Source organism: Tribolium madens, unplaced genomic scaffold (assembly GCF_015345945.1).
Source record: "Tribolium madens isolate multiple individuals breed KSU strain unplaced genomic scaffold, Tmad_KSU_1.1 Scaffold_3;HRSCAF=73;Tcas5.2_LG2, whole genome shotgun sequence".
Taxonomy (NCBI): domain Eukaryota; kingdom Metazoa; phylum Arthropoda; class Insecta; order Coleoptera; family Tenebrionidae; genus Tribolium; species Tribolium madens.
Window position 1 is genome coordinate 12,092,455 of NW_025401006.1, and position 18,008 is coordinate 12,110,462.

An 18,008-nucleotide genomic window follows, 5' to 3' on the forward strand; every position below is an offset into this window, starting at 1 on the left:
TTTAATTTGTCAAATGCAACTTTATTAAAAAGAATTAAGCTATCAATAAATTAAAGAGTTATGTTAAATTGCCTCTGGTTAGATTTGGTCATTTTAATGTCTAACAATAAATGGTTTTTATGAGATATTACTAATAATAATATTGTTTATTTTATTATACCATTTAAAACGGCATTTACTTGTTATCTTAGTAAATAAATAACATTCATCAAACATTTATTAAAATTATTTTTTAATTTAAGTTTTAATTGCGGTATAAAGTTGTGAATTTTTCAAAATATTTTATTTATCTACATTATTGAAAGTAAAATCGGTAAGCTTCACTTCAAACTAAATATACTGTTAAATATAAAATGACGTTTACAATGGAAAAGATTTATTGTTGTGGTTTATGACTTCAGCCTCTAAGGGTTCGGGCGGTTTATTAGGAGGACAATCTTTTCTACGCTGATTGTACATATTTTTGTGTTCAGTAAATGTAATTAATAACCTATTTCGTTTTTGTTTATTTCGAAATGCAAAGTACATTTTTGCAACTGGTTCATCCCAATTTTCTTCAGCCTGGGAATTTAATTTTTATTTTTTAATAATTTCATTCTTTACATCACGCTGAGATATAGCGACCGACCTGAGCGCAGTTCACATAAAATTTTTCTGAGCGCAGTCCACTGTAGCGATTAAAATGTCTTGCTTGAAGTGAGCGCAGTTCACCGGCACCCAAAATAATCGGCCTTTTTCAGCACACCACAATTGTTCGAACTCACCACGTTTTAGTTTCTCCAATGGCTCGTGGTGGAGGGACGGCGTATGGGGCACGACGCCGTGGTGGTGCGGCGGTTCGTGGTGCGACGTCACGTGGTGGCCCAGCACGGAGGCCGAAGCCCCGCTCATGATTCCGGTGATTGCTGAACTCACCGAAACGGCGGAACTGACAGAGTCGTGCAAGTGGTGGACGCCATGGAGGTCGGAATTCGCTGAAGATGTGGTCACGCCCGTCACCAGGTCTTGGAGGCACAGTGCGGGATCAGACAGCGATTCCATACGTTCCATTTGAGTTATTACGGGATTTCGGGTGGAATGCACGCGCGCGCGATATAAATATTTTTTCTAGGGTTACCTCACGACGTCTAGGTCGATAACATTGCTGGTGATGGCGGTCCCCTAAGGAAAAGAAAAATGTTTATTGAACTATTACACTTGATGTTATTTATAGGAAAAAATGTTTAAATTTTTCAGTATTTTATTGCAGTTTATCTCTCCCGGGCTTACCTGAGTATTTTTGAAATTGCAAAATTAAAAAAATACAATATTGTCTTCTTAGGTGTTTTTATACATTCAAAATTAATAATAATAATAATTAAAAAATTTGCTGATCTAATAATGAGAAACAATTATAAAGTTTACATTAATTGAAAAAAAAATTGTACAATTAATTCGAATTCCAACAAAAATTCACCAAAATTTAGGTAATTCCAATAAGCCATTAATTTCGGATTAATTTCTGTATAATTAATTCTTGTAATTCCAACTTAATTTTCGTAATTCTAAAATAATTTCTATAATTTCAAATTTATTCTGATAGTTCTAAAAAATTCAATGTAATTTTGAAAAAATATTATCTTTGATAATCCCAAACAGAATTCCAATAATATCAGAAAAAATTCACTAATCCACAAAATCATTACAATAATTCTATAAAAATCACCGAAATTGAAGTTATTTTAATAATCTATCGTAACTCCTTTGATTTTAAATTAATTCCTATAACTCTAAATTAATTCTTGTAATCTCAACTTAATTTTCGTACTTATAATTCTAAAATAATTTTTATATTTCCATATCAATACTGATAGTTCTAAGAAATTTAATGTAATTTCGAAAAGAATTCTAGTAATTCCGGAAAAAGTCAGTAATTTATGAAATAATTCTTTCCAGTAATTCACAAGTAATTTCAAACAGTCCAATAATAATTTCAATAATTCTGAATAATTCCAAACAACCTAGATTGAATTTCAAAAATTTATACGACTAATTTGGCGGACAGTCGGTTTTTTTAGTAATAAAAAAAAGAATTTTTTTTTAAATGTACTTAGAATCTAAGATCTGATTTTTTGGAAAATGAAAGACGTGTGGGAGGCAATAAAAACAATTCAATTAAAAAAAATATCAAATATTATTTACAAATAATTATTGAATAAATAAAAAAATATAATAAAAAATAAATAATAATACCTACTCTCCACAAATATTTCCTGTCTATATTATTTTAAAATATGTGTTTTTTTTTTAAATAATAATACCCAACTTTTCTAGACTATAACTTGGATATTGTACTTTTTTGTTATAAAATTCAATTTTTATTATTCAAAATAATTTTTATATTTCCAAATTAATTCTGATAGTTCTAAGAAATTTAATGTCATTTCGAAAAGAATTCCAGTAATTCTGGAAAAAATTCAGTAATTTATTAAATAATTCTTTTCAGTAATTCACAAGTAATTCCAAACAAACCAAAAATAATTTCAATAATTCTGAATAATTCCAAGCAACTTAGATTGAATTTCAAAAATTTATACAAATAATTCCAGAGTTAGCGGCCACTCGGTTTTTTGAGTAATTAAAAAAAAGAAAAATGTGTAATAAATAAATAAATACATGTCCGACTATTTTTTTAAGTGTACTTAGAATCTTAAGACCTGATTTTTTGGAAAATGAAGGACGTGTGAGAGGCAATAAAAACTATTTAATTAAAAAAAACATCAAATATTATTTACAAATAAATAAAAATTATAATAAATATAAATACCTACTCTCCACAAATATTTCCAGTCCATAATTTTTGTAATATGTTTTTTTTTGTGTAAAAGTAAGAATACCCAACTTTTCTAGACTATAACTTGGATTGTTTTATTTGTTTTTTTTATTATAAAATTCTATTTTATGTTTTATTAACTTTTGTATATTAATTTAAAGTGCAGACTAGTGGTTTATTTTATAATTGTCTATACTAGAAAAAAATACTGTTTTTGGCTTGAAATATATAGTTGAGAAAGAATCATTTATCCGAAAGAAAAAGTATTCAACTTGGATTTTTTTTTGTTATAAAATGTTATGTCATATTCTATTAACTCCTGTTTATTATTTTAAAGTGCAGATTAGTGAGAATTGAGAAAAAAATATTTGATGTAGTTGTTCAAAATATAAAATTATTTTGTGTTGCAAGTTTCTGGAAAATATGTAGTAGTAAAATTATAGTGCAATAAATCTTGATAATCTTTTATGTTTAAACTTTTTTATAGACGGACTTACGCACATCTTCTGTTTAAACACTCAGATGTAAAATATGGAAACACGAGATAAATGTAAAACTTTGATGGAAGATTTTTCTTGTGGCCAATATCAGGTGTGAAAGTGATAGGAAGTGTTGATTTAAAGACCAAGAGATTATCGTTTGAAACTATTTGGAGAATAAATGTTTCGAATTTTCTGTTTCAGTTTTCGTCTTGAAAGTAGTCATTTACCTTAGCCTCACGTCGCACGAATTTTTTACCGTTTCAGTGTCACTTTTTCGCAAAAATCCTGAAATTAATACCGTCAAATCCCGCTAAAGATGCACAAATCAGTTACAAAATCACTCAGTGGCGGGATCACTTAAAAGATCGTAAGTAAATCCAGGTGCGACGTGAACAAAGACCAAAAGTCGGTTAAGTCCATGAAAAAAGGTACGGAGCTTAAAAACAGCTTTGGCCAGGTTTAGACCGGATCAAGTGAGCGTCGCGACGGAGTCGGCATCGGTCTGAGAGCTTTGCGGCTACTAAGCCCGTGCTTTTCATCCCCTCTCTCGTCGCCACCCCACTAATTTGATACGACAAGCTCCAATCACTTGACGGTATTTATTTCGTCATTAACGACCGTAATTGACCGCTACTGAAATATTATTGTTATTAACCGGAGTCGCACAGACTTAAGCTTAAGACGGAAGATTTGCTCGCGAGCCGACTGATCGACCCGGATTCCCGGACTTACCGTTTGCTTTTCTACATATCCCTACGGTTTTACAGCTTGGCCAACGGTTTACCGACATGATACACGACTCAGACACTCAACTTGTACAATTAATAATAACTAAACTAGTAATTATGTGACATTTTTACTGAAAAACATCAGAGAACTTTGTCAAGCTTTTGACTGAAAGAAACAAGCTTTCTGTGTCTTAGACATCTATTTTTTAATTTTATACCAAAGGATTGTTTCGTCAACATGGCGAGTGCGCTAATTATCTGGATTATTAATCGCCGATTAACAAACAAATAATTATATTGATTTGATACCAATAAAACAAATTTGAAATATTAACTGTGTTTTTTTTAAACAAGTTTAAAGAAAGTTTTTTTGATCAAATTGACAGTTTTGGTGATTTTGTGATTAAAAAACCTTTTAAGGCGTTATTAAGTGTTTTTTACAACAATTTAACCAAAAAATGGCAATTTCAATATTAATTTGAAGGTCTAGGTTAAAGGAGTGTTGGTGTGAATGCTGCAATTGTCAATCGACAGTTTGAAGTATTTTTTTTTCAAAACATTGTTGTTTCTAAAATAATTAGTTAGTCATTTAATTATTATACAAAAATGTTAATTTATATCGTATTAGGGCCTGTTTCATAATCGAATTAAAGAAACTTTCAAATTAATGCTGATTTAGAAAGTGAAATTTTTGTTAATAAATCCGTTGTAATCAGCACATTCTAAACAACATTTAATTTAATGCTCCTTTAAATACCATTATGAAACTGGACCGTAAATATTTTTGCTCTAATATTTTAACAGAAAACTGAGAAAACTATGAAAAATGCCCAAGAATTTGTAAAACTTTATATTCATAAAGAAAAAAATACCAAAAAAATTAATAACTTATTTTCTCACAAAATTATAAGCTTGTGACAATTCTTTAAAAAAATTGACTTTGAGATTAAAATTTTAATTTTTTAACACATTTGTCGGATTGCTTATAAACAAAACTTATAAAATAAATAAATAAAATATATATATAAATATATAATATATAATAATAAATATATAATATAATATAAAATATATATAAATGAAACTTAAAAACAAAAGCGATATTTTACATTTTATATATTTATGTATTTCATAAAGTTTAAAAATTTTGACTAAATAATTATAGACTTAATAAATTATCAAGTTAAAAAAATACTAAATTTTGATAGTAAAATCTGGTAGTGGAGAATTTTCTTCTAAAGTATGAATTTACAATTTCTGAAATTAGATAGGATACTTTACTTTACTTTGAAGATTTTTATTTGGTAAGAGGCATAATTCGATGACAATTTTTTTAATTAAAAAAGTTGTTTTAAACTGAACTTTATTTCAAACTGAATGCAAAAAACAAATTGCTTATTTAATGGCCACATTGTCTTATTACCAGTATTTTTACATAAAAGCTAACTTTAGAAATTTAGTTTCTAATTACATTTCACTATTTGGAAACTCAAATATGAAATTTGTTTATTTAAAATATTGAAAAGAAAGAAAAAGGAGAATTTTTTTTTTGTTTTAACAAATTATATTGTATATAAAATTTGTCTATTGACCTTTTAATGATTTAGATTTTGAGAAAATCTAATTGGTAGAGTAAACCCGGAGAAGATGAACCAGCGGGAAAGATGGATTTTAATAAAACTTAGAACCTTTCTATAGGGATCCGTCTTTCATAGTCCGCCTCACCACACTGCACTTTTACACATCAAAATATATTAATTTTTTATGTAGGTATTCAAAAAAATGAGTTTTTTTTTTGTCTTAAAGTTGAGAAAAAACATTTGTGGTTAAATTGAAATAGAGATTAAAATTTTATAGCAAGTTTTTCCATCTCTTTCGGACTTACCTTATCATTAATATGTAAGATAAAATAAGTCAAAAATATTTTTGAGTACATTATATTATTTATTTTTGTTCTTGTTTATTACAGGCCAATTTTCAAATTAAAACTATCAACACCATGTAAAAACTATTAAGTGATTTTAATACTCAGAAGTTAAAATTTCGACATCTACGCTAACATGGAAGGAAGTAATGTTACAATACTTCTAAAGTATGAATTTACAATTTCTGAAATTAAATACTTAATTAATATTTTATTAACTTTGATGATTTTTATTTGGTAAGGGGCACAATTCGAGGCAAATTTTTTAATATAAAATGTTGTTTTAAACTGAATGCAAACAAAAATAATAGTCTATTTAATGGTTACATTGTCTTATTACCAGTTTTTTACATGAAAATTAAATTTAGAAATTTAGATTCTAATTACATTTGATGTAAAAACGAGCGGTGATAAGTCCGACGGAAAGTTTCAAACCAAAAACTTTGGCTTTATTTGACGTTTTAAGAATAGAAACAAAATAGTATTTAATTTTCCACATAAATTATTACCGAAATATGAAAATTTATGAAAATGATTTGATTTAAAGTAGTGAGTGGAGCTGGAACGTTGCTCATTGTCTTAATTGTGATTGAGATGAATTGTGTTAATTAAACAATGTTATATACTGCTCTTGGGGTTGCAAGTGGGAGAAAATCGTGGACGCACCTGTTAGAATCGTCGGTGTTGATGTCCAAGAAACCTGGTCGAATCACAAATCTATCACAGTCTTTTCACACTCCCGAAAATCTCAATAAACCACCGGAAAAACATAAATAAATCCGCGATCATCCACTCGAAAATCCTTGTCATGAAACCGGTTGTCCGCGCCGTTAATATCTTACAAATCACTGCCACTGCAAATGCAGGGCGGTTTTCACGAAATCCTATGAAAGTATTAAAAAGTCTTAAGCGCTTAGCGGCCGTACAGATATCGGGTTAGGACTTGATACTGCAAAGTCTCTGTAATCTGGGCCACTTCCCAACGCGGTTTAACCATAAGTCGTCTACTCTATATATCATCATAGGGCTACCTATGAACCTCTGCCGAATGCCAGCCTGATCGGCAATATTCGGGCATTTCCACTTGTGTTGTCTCTGTCACACATAGCGGAAAATCCCTAAGTCCGTCTCTTTCCGGCGCTTATCTGAAACGACACTGAAAGTTTCGAAGCTCGGTCACGCCCCCGCTTGTAATTCAAAGAGCATGCGTGCATATGTCATGTTTTCAGATCGGGTTTCTCACTCCCACACATGGATACTATTACTTTCTCTCCTTGTGGAGTTATTGATAGGGGGCGGGGCTCGGAAAGGCGCTAAGTCAAGACAATCACTCCGGCCACTGGAAAAGCTCGTATGTGTATTGATATTAGATTATATTTGTTTATTCTTAATTTAGTCTTTCTTCATTTTAATTTTGTGCAATGATTTGTGACTTTTTCACAATCGATGTGATAATATGAAGGTTATTTATTTTTTGTAATTTTTCACTTATCAGTTTTACTATCAAATTTTCACAATGAGAAGTAATTTTTTTACAAACTTGTCTTTTCGACAATGATGATAAATATTTATATATTTGCTAAAAGAACAATTGTCACTCTAGTTTGTTTTATGAAATGGCAAAATGTAGTCTCTAAGGTCAGAATAATTGTGACCAATAACAATTAGTAAATTTTGTTTTTAAAAAAATGTATAATGAAATATTGAAGATTTGATCCTTTTACTTAATTTACTTTGTAAATTGTAAGGACATAATATTTTAACGTAAACATATGTAAATACAATAGTTTTGAAGTTATAGTCGAATTTATATTTTTGATATACCTATTTGATTTCTTAAGAAATTTTCTTAATAACTACTTTTTGTAGAACACTGATCTTTTTTATACAGGCTGTATTATGAAAAACGCCCCAAGCCATAACTCCATTATTTTTAAAGTTATGACAATACTTTTTAGAACAAAATTGAACATTTTTTGTCATCTATCGTTTAGGATAGATGCTAAATTAATGCTGTTTTCTGTTTTGTCGGAAATCACATCAACTTTATTTTTTTAAATGGAACACCCTGTATATTTTACCACTTTTGGATTCTTTGTTTAATTGTCTTTTAACAAGTTTTAGTAGCATATGCCTAAAACTAACCGTTCGTGAGATATTCACCAAATAATGTATTTATTAAAGTAGGCAGTGGAAAACATCAATATCAAGTAATGTTGACAAATATTATTCCTTTGCATTTTCTCTTACTGTTTTTATACAGCGTGGTTATAAATGATTTTCATCTAGCCAGCTGTGAATTTTCCATGTAAAATAAAAAATGCCGCTTTACGCAAATAAGGGTACCTACTTGTTTCAACTCAAAATTAAAAAATCGCCGTTTTCTAAGCGTCCACTTCGAAAATAGTCTTTAATTATAAACTTGTTTTCTTCCAAAGTATACATTATTATCAATTCTTATTGGTAATAAATTAAAACAATAAAAGTTTAATTAACCACAATTTATTATTAATTAATAAGTGACACTAATGACAGAACTAGAGCTTTCAAAAAAATAGAGCGGCACAAATAAAGTTACATGCAAAAAAATTCCAAAGCTGGCTAGATGAAAATCATTTATAACCACTCTGTACTTTTTAATGTTAATCAAGGATGATAATGTGTTAACAGACATATTTTGAATAAAATAAAAATTGTGGGAGAGCACTACGCTTTTACACTGGGTGATTTCTGATGAGAGACGTTCCAAATCTTCGAAAATTTAAGCGACTTAAAGAAAATTTGAGGATGTTTTGGGCTTTTAGAAAACCCAAATTAAAACATCTCCAATTTCAAAGAGATACAGAATTAGATAGGTATTGAAGAAAATGCAAGAACATGAATTGAAGAAATTGCAAGTAACGTTGGCTTATCGCACGCAACTGTTCTAATTTGGGTTTTCTAAAAACCCCAAACATCCTCAAATTTTCTTCAGGTCGACGAACCGCCCAGTGTAAAGGTGTTGTGGACTTCAACTATTTTTATTACTTTCAAAATATTTTTGAATCATGTCTGTTAACACATTATCACCAGAACACCAAAAAGTATAATAATAATAAGAGAAAATGCAAAGTAATAGTATTTGTCAACATTACTTAATATTATTGTTTTCCACTGCCTACTTTAATAAATTTTTAATTGACTCATATCTCACGAACGGTTGGTTGGCACATGGTACTAAAACTTGTTAAAAGACAATTAAACAAAGAATCCAAAAGTGGTAAAATATACAGGGTGTTTCATTAAAAAAAAATAAAGTTGATGTCATTTCCGGTGAAACAGAAAACAGCATTAATTTAGCATCTATCCCAAACGATAGATGACAAAAAATGTTCAGCTTTGTTCTAAGAAGTATTGTCATAACTTTAAAAATAATGGAGTTATGGCTAGGGGCGTTTTTCATAAATGACAGCCTGTATATGATAGAAAATTAAATTTTCTTTGCAACGGTACCATCTATAAGAGGTTATCTCTAATAAGTCCGGAGTTATTGTCAATAGACCGCTCCGGGTGCCAAAAATCGACCAAAATCTCGACAAAAATCAAAAAAAAAAGTTACTTTAAAAGTGATCCATTTAACGTTTTTTACATTTCTAGAGGTCTTAAAGATTCAAATAAGTGCATAAAACGCCATTGGGTCAAGTTTAAAAAATTTTGAATTTTTTGAATTCTTGGAGATGAGCGTAGTAAAATCGTAAAAATAGTCAATTTACCTTAAGTTGTAAAAACGCTTGAAATATGGTTTTTTAGACGTAAAATTCGCGCTTAACACGATGCAACAAGTTAAAATACTCTACGATGCATAGTTTTTGAGATATTGAGTAATAAAGTTAAGAATAACGCTAAAAGCATAAGCACTATATCCGATTCTGGCCAAAAATTCAAACTTTTTGATTCTTATAAAAAACTAGTAGGTACTATATGTAAAATTAACCGGAGAACACGCCTGTATAAACCCTGTTGACCTAAGACTCATAGTTTTTGTGATATTTTGCGATGTTTTTTTTTGGATAATTAGTATTTTTTGAATATTTTACAGATGTTTTATTTTTGAATCAAGGAAATGCATTAAAAAAAAAACTAGCAATCAAAAATTAATTTTTTTTTATTCACATCTCTACTTTTCTTAGTTTAACCCATTTTACGACGTCATTTAAGCATCTCACTTCGGTTGAAACTCCACCGCAGAATGAAAACAATTTCATGAATCAAATCATCCACAAAATTGCATAGAAGAAGAAAGAGAGCGGACTGTCGAAATTCGAAATAAAACAGTGGACAAGTGCAGTGTTATCAGAGTGGCATGTCAATCAAAGTGAACACAACAGCGCCAAGTCCCGCCTACTGAGATAACACTATATCAGCCACTAACAGGCATAGGAGGGGCCGTCATCCAACATGGCGTTGCACGACGCTCACGACGCGCAGTGCGGCCAACATTCATCCATCGCCGCATCGATGGAACGGCGGCGGCCGTCGCGTCGCCCTGCTTCATTCTCATCTATTTTTCGCTAGTTTGCACTCATTTTGTGACATATGTGCCACTGGATTCACCAATTTAGATAATATGAGTGGAGAAGCCAATCCAAGTGAAACAAAGGGGATCATAATAATGTATCTAACAAAATAAAAGAGGAAAAGGTTTGTTCACCGACTACTGCTTAAGTTATCGCTGCTGTTTTTAATATTGAAAAAAATCTGAGCTACTACTAATGGATTTTTGCTTGTTTTTAAGACAAAAATTCTTCTAAATCAATATTTCAACGAAATAAATGCTTAAATTCAAATTTGAGCAAAATTATTAATAAAAATTTCATGGAGGTTGGCGCGTTGTAAATAATCAAAATCTAGAGTTTTTATAGTTTTTTCTAGAACTGAACGAAATGACAATTTTACCAAGACAATGATGATTTTTGATAATATGAATATTTGGTGAATAATTTATTTTGTAAAACAAAATCTTTTGAACTAGAAGTTAATTGGATATTAAAAGATTATCAAAATGTCAATTACTATATACAGGGTCGCTAAAAAGTATGGATACAGTTAAATAATACAAAAACTCTTCTTCAAAACTTATTGAAATTTGATATACGCTTAAAAGTATTTAAATTACATCGCCTCATATGGTTATCAAACTTCTATCGCTATTTGTTCTGGGGATACAAGGCTAACTTGATTTTTTTAATGTGTAGAAGGGTCATATTTAATATTTTTAAGAAGAGCATTTTTTCTGAGTTCTGTGATGTAACACATGCATACCTTATTTAAAAAAAAATACGAACTAATTGAATTTTTTAAGCTTTCGAAATGTTTTTATCTATCGTTAGCTCTTTGCCGCCTAAACTTTGACCAAAAAATAAGTAAACTGTTTCTCAAATTTCAACGTACTCTATACTTTTAGCGACCCTGTATATATACTGTAATTGAATCTCAAAGAATTGTAAATATGAATATCATAGACGAAAAGATTTACTTGGAAATGAAGTAGAGAGTTCGGTGAGTTTTTAATTAAATAAATGACTGAGTCAAATGATTATAGAGTATATTTATCACCTAAACAAATAAAGAAACTCCAAAGTTGTAAATAGAAAAGAATAGATTGTAATATAAGATTACATTTAACAGAAAACCTAATAAAACTATTAATTAAATTAAGAGAAAAACAGATTAATGAAATTAAAAAATATAAAAAAGAGAAGAAAAAATATTGTGATCTCAAATTTTCTCCAACACAGATTAACTCTGTTTGATGTTATTTGTAGCTTTTATTGGCAAAATTTTAATACCTTTACTAAATAATTACAAAAAAACATACGAGATCATCAGTATCAAATGGACATCAAAAAATGTCAAATATCAAAAAATAAATTTCAAATTTTTTTCACAGATAGAATTTTTTTTTAACATTTTTTACATGTTTCTGGTATCTTATCTTATTTAAAATTTTTCTCTGCGGCACAAGCTCTGACACTCCCTGTATTTTCATTTTTATTTGGCAAAAAGTCAAAAAACTATACAGATTTTTTTTGGCACTATTAATATATCACAGGTAAGGTGACCAAACATTCTGATTTACCCAGGACATTTCTATTGTCTTGTCTCAGGTTAAAAAAAATTCTTGAATGTTAATTAAATGTTGTCATTTTAAATATGAACATTGTGTTTGGTTTTCTGAAAACACAACTAAAAATGACGAGATTGAAAATTTATTTGATATTTTAAATTTTTTTGAAAGGACCCTCAAAGCAATTCATACAGAAAAAAATGGAATTAACAAAAACCAATAAATTAGATTTGGCTCCAAAAATTGACTTTTTTTATGTATATATTTTGATACCTATATTCTTATTATATTTAAATTTTTAACTATGTTTTTCATTGGTAAGATCGATTTTTTTATTTTATTTTGTGTTGGTGACTTTAATATCAGGTTTTAACCATTATCGGAACAAAAAAATTGCTGTCAGTAGAAATAAGTGTAAAAAATAATGATTTACAGAGATTTACAAATAAAAAAATATTCTTTTGCTTATTAGAACTTGACACTTATTTTTTTAAAAAAATATTTAAAAAATTGATTGCATAACCTAAAACCAGATGGGAATTAAAATTTGATTATGATTAAAAAATATTCTGTAAACGACCCTTGATAATATAATAACAACATTTATTGAGAATACATATGTTTTTTTTATGATTTAGGTAACACTAATGACACCCAATTTTGAATTTTTATTAAAAGAAGTTAAATATTTTTGGTCTGCCAACCTGTAAACGATTGACAACTATAGAAACATGTGTGTCACTAGCTTTCAGACACATTTCTCATTCTTTAATAGGAAAAATGTCAACAAGTTTAATGCAAATTTTGTGTCTCAAATTAATTTCGCCCTAAAAAATTTCAAATAGTAATTTTTTAGTTAAGTATTCAAACTTGAATATACTATTAGATTTAAAAAAAGTAGATTAGAAGGATTAGGAAATTAATAGCAGGATCAAAAATATCTTAGACGTGCGGATTTTTGTCATCATCATAATAAATTAATGAGAAGTTGGAGATACTTTTATTACGTCACAGATTTATTGCTTTATCTTTGCTGTGCTTTATCTAAAGCTGTTGCGCGATTTTGGTAAATGAAAGAAAAATAAATAAATCGCGATTGAATGAAATGATCAATAAAATAGTTGTTTAATTGAGTAACTTTGCATATAAAGACCGACAGATGTCAGAAACATTGTTTAAAAGAATTAATTTACATTTTGTATAGAGCTTTTTGATCAGGTGGGTATTAAAAAAGTCATTACTAGGCCTATTCATCTTATGAGCCATAGGGAGTCCAGTAATTTGCTCTAACTGATCGTTTTTTAGTGTTGACACTCACAGCAGGATCGCGCATCCACCCCTTAAAAATACTTCCTTTCAGTTTGACTGAAACTCAAAACTGAAAAGCTTTGCCCCTCCGGAGTTTTTCATAAAAGTGCTAGAATTAAGTTTTCGTGGTGTAGTGGTTATCACATCCGCCTCACACGCGGAAGGTCCCCGATTCGATCCCGGGCGAAAACATTTTTTTTTGTAATTAATTAAGACGACTTTGTTGTAAATTGGCAATAAAATGATAACCCAGTTTTGGTCGTTTCCAATATGCATACATCAAATTGTGACATAAAATTCGGGATGATATTTCGTCTCCCTCATCCGATCGGTCGTCGAACAGGGGTTGAGGTGTCCGTGTCATCCCCTTTCTGACAGCCCATTGTTGCGAGGTTAAGATAAATGATTGTAAAATAAAACGTGTCTCCCCATCGATGCGATCCAAACACACTATTATTGCCATATAAGCGGAAACCAATGGGGTGAATCTCAATGTGAAATGTAAATATTGCTAAAAATGAATTCAACACATCAAAATCGAGGATACAGCCAAATAAAATAACCAAAAATCTACACTTTCTATAACCAAAAGGTCTTTAGAAAACACTTCTTTATTCAAATTCAATAAAGGAACAGGATTTATGATAAGGTACCAATTTTTTTTTTTGAAACTATGAATGTCATTTATAAAATATTAATTACAAATCATTTTTGTTAAATGTTGATGCTTTCATTAATTTTGTAATTACAATTACTTGGGTCTTAATTATTGCCGATATCATAGATTGTGACAGGTGACGGCCATTTACTGATGTAAAAGTGTGACGTTTGAATGTGACAATCAATGTCGCCAACTTCATTTCAAAGTCAAGGGCCACCTTGATCAAAACTTTTAAAAATTAAAAAAAAAAACGTAATTAATCTAACTTGACTTTAAAAGACTTAATGTTTTACTTTATTTACGTGTACAAAGTACAAGCATTATTATGATTTTGATGAAATTTCTTCTAATGAAAGAAGCGTAAGGTATTTGAAAAGTAAGAGTTATCACCTGTAATTTTTATCGAGTTGATGCAACAAAATAGACTTATATTTAGTTCATTGTGTAATAAGATTTAATTTTTAAAGATCTCTAATCAAGATATGATGTAATAAGTGCCACTTTACTCGAGACTCCGAATTTATGAAACAAGTTTCCGTGGTGTAGTGGTTATCACATCCGCCTAACACGCGGAAGGTCCCCGGTTCGATCCCGGGCGGAAACACTCTTTTTTTTCTTATTTCATAAATTTAAAAATTAATTACTGTTTTTGTTTTTGTTTTATGACAAATTTAAATATTTTTAGTATAAATAAAATTATTTCAATTTTGAAACGCTATTATATCATAAATATTTATTTATGACTTGCAATTTACAATTTACAGCTCACTAGTAGTTATAAATTTTTTTAGCTCTTTTACCAGCTATTAATGTGTTCATATGTATAGTGTTTTAATTTTATGCTTCATTAAATTCACAATAAAAATATGTCTGTCACATAATTAGAAGGGTCAAACCTAATCCCTGATGTGATATAAAATAGGGGTGCCACCAATGTTATAATATTGAGAATTTAGTGTCTAAATATACAAGCAAAAAAAATTTCAAAAATATAAACAAAAAAATACCTAATTAATAGTACATTATGTTATTAGGAGTAAAAGTGATAGTTCATCATGAACTATCACTTATACTACGAATAACATATACTGTTTTATCTTCAAACGTTTTCAGATTGCAACACTATAATTAGGAAGTACCTAAATGAACAAAATAATCACGATATTTTACAAGTAATGAAACCATAATAACACTTATAAACCAACATCGCGCGTCAGTAAAAAGAGCCAGCAAAACCACAATCAGAAAACAGTCAAAAAAGGCAGAAAAAGCCTGTCAAAAGTTCAAATGTGATTTTTTCAAAATATTTTTGACTAAAATTGAAGCTATTTAGCATCTCAAAAAGATGAATTACAAATTTTTTAATTGTAAAACATAATAAAATTTTTAGAATAGTTTTCTTTTGTTTTCGTGTTCTACAAAATTTTTAATTTTTTTAAATGACAACCCACTATAAAACCATTTTTTCCATGACGGTTATGTTCTAAGGATTACAACTATCTACTTTATATTTAATTTTTTCAAAAATTTTTTACATAAATTACAATTTTGACAAAAAAAAATGCATAACTGAAAACAAAAAAAATTCGTTCTTAAAATACGATCACATTTCTTTGTATTACTTTAATTTATATTAAGAATTATTTTCTGGAGGGAAATGATAAAAAACCGCTTGGTTCCATATTTTCTATTCACCCTGTACATACCAGGTGAATAAAAAGTATGGAACGAAGCGTTTTTCTCGTAAACTAACCACTTTACAAAAAAAATAATTAGTGTAGCGTAAAGTCCAATTAAAATGTGACCTTTTATCAAGAATAACATTTTTCGAAATTTTTTTTAGTTTTCGAGTTCTGGAAAAAAAAATTTTTTTTTAAATGCCAACCCACTATGGTAATCTTTTTAATTAAAGATTATGATCTAAAAATGACCTCTAATTAAACAGAATTGTTTTCTAGTCAGTACTTTTTTTTTTAATAAATTGTTAAAGTTGCGTTCCGAGCCCATCACGAAGATTTTCCGAACTTGAACGAGGGAGTCGTNTCAAGAATAACATTTTTTGAAATTTTTTTTAGTTTTCGAGTTCTGGAAAAATATTTTTTTTTTAAATGGCAACCCACTATGGTAATTTTTTTAATTAAAGATTATGATCTAAAAATGACCTCTAATTAAACAGAATTGTTTTCTAGTCAGTACTTTTTTTTAATAAATTGTTAAAGTTGCGTTCTGAGCCCATCACGAAGATTTTCCGAACTTGAACGAGGGAGTCGTTTCATGACTTTCCTCGTTGATTTTTGGTGCAGGTGCTTTGGGGTGGTTCCGGATGGATCAAAAAATGTAAAAACAAATCATTTTCTTCTATTTTTAGTCCATTCGAAACCACCCCAAAGCACCTGCATAGAAATCAGCGCTCTCCCATGATGAAAAGCATGAAACAACCACTTCGGTTAAGTTCGGAAAATCTTCGTGATGAGCTCGGAACGCAAATTTAATAATTAATTAAAAAAAAAAGTACTGGCTAAAAACAATTTTATTTAATTAAAGGTCTTTTTTAGATCATAATCTTTAATTAAAAAAATTATCATGGTGGGTTGCCATTCTAAAACCCGAAAACTAAAAGAAATTTCAAAAAATGTTATTCTTGATAAATGGTCACATTTTAATTGGACTTTACGCTACACTAATTATTTTTTTTGTAAAGTGGTTAGTTTACGAGAAAAACGCTTCGTTCCATACTTTTTATTCACCTGGTATAGAGAAGCTGCAGTATTTTTTTAATTTTAAATTTTTAACATAAATCAGTGCTTTTTTCACATTTGGTTAAAAGTCTGATTTTCACAAAATTAATAGTTATTTTTATTATAATAAGTGTCTCAAACACAGTTTTTGCGGACGAATCCTTGCTGTTTTCGAACGAGGCAATATCCGAGTCTGGAATACCAGATAAGTCTGCAAAAACTTTTAAGACACATACGTGTTATAAACAACTTAGAGCTTCTAAAAAACACTCGTTTTCATATTAATGTTCATCGAAGTAGTCGTTGAAAAGGAGGCAACCATGCGAAAATTGAAACAATCCTAAACTCAATCTTCCCTAAATATTATTTTTTCAAATAAATGTGTACCTCATGTAACAAAAAATAGTTAAAATCAACAACATAATCAACATAGGATAGCAAACATAATGATTTTTGTCATTATTGATGTGATTAAATTTGTTTTGAATGACATTAATGACACATTTGTGTAAATCGGACTTTTAATTAAGAGTAAACTTTTTATTGCGTTTGATTAATTTCTCAAATATACCTAATGGTCAAAAAAAAAACTGCTATTACCTAATATAACTATTTTATTGAGTCTAAAAAAAACACATTTGGTAACTTAAATGAGTCCGTAAAATAGCTTTTTTTGATCGGGTATAAGAAAGATCAACTGCTAATTGTTAGATGTTTGAAAATGTTAAATTTTATGTAATAAATGATAGATTTTGGTCTGAAATAATAATACACAATGTAATAAAAAATCAACTTTATTTCTAAAATTAGGATTAATTTACAATGGACACATGTAGTAGCTCAGTTACGGCAATTAAGTTAAAGTGTATCATTTCCGGCCTAAGAACTGTAGTCTTATTTGCTACATCCAAACATAAACACATCTTAATCTCTGCCATAGAACAACGTGATTAAGTCCGCCTAGTTGGATACATGATGCGGGATATCCTAGACAGGCAAATGCATGTATACTATTTGCTAAGCTAACAGGATGCATTTGTCAATAAACAGTGAAGTGCATGGTGCAAACACCTCAATCGCAGTGTTAAGGCGAAGCTCGTGCTCTGCTCGTTCAGATAAGGATTACCACCGATCCATCCAATCCTCTAGTCCTCGTTCCTGGTTGATGCGACTCCTCAATGCATATGTGGTAAAAATCTAAAAATTAACTTGTCCAATTTATAACACAACACAAATCCTACTTCCAATT

At 29.4% G+C, this 18,008-nt stretch overlaps 1 protein-coding gene and 2 non-coding genes across 3 annotated transcripts in view; 2 read left to right on the plus strand and 1 right to left on the minus strand.

The window, feature by feature from the left end:
- LOC123007012 (pituitary homeobox homolog Ptx1) overlaps positions 1–6,924 on the minus strand; it is a 49,355-nt gene extending 42,431 nt beyond the window's left edge. Inside the window, 2 exon segments of the mRNA XM_044402013.1 lie at positions 765–1,161; positions 6,613–6,924. Of these exon segments, the coding sequence (XP_044257948.1) occupies positions 765–1,050 (286 nt within the window). The 5' untranslated portion in view covers positions 1,051–1,161; positions 6,613–6,924.
- Positions 6,925–13,479: 6,555 nt separating this feature from the next.
- Trnav-cac lies at positions 13,480–13,552 on the plus strand. Its single transcript has one exon. It is a non-coding gene; the product is annotated as a tRNA-Val (tRNA).
- Positions 13,553–14,552: 1,000 nt separating this feature from the next.
- Positions 14,553–14,625, plus strand: Trnav-aac. The gene has a single exon. It is a non-coding gene; the product is annotated as a tRNA-Val (tRNA).
- The last annotated feature ends 3,383 nt before the right edge of the window (positions 14,626–18,008 follow it).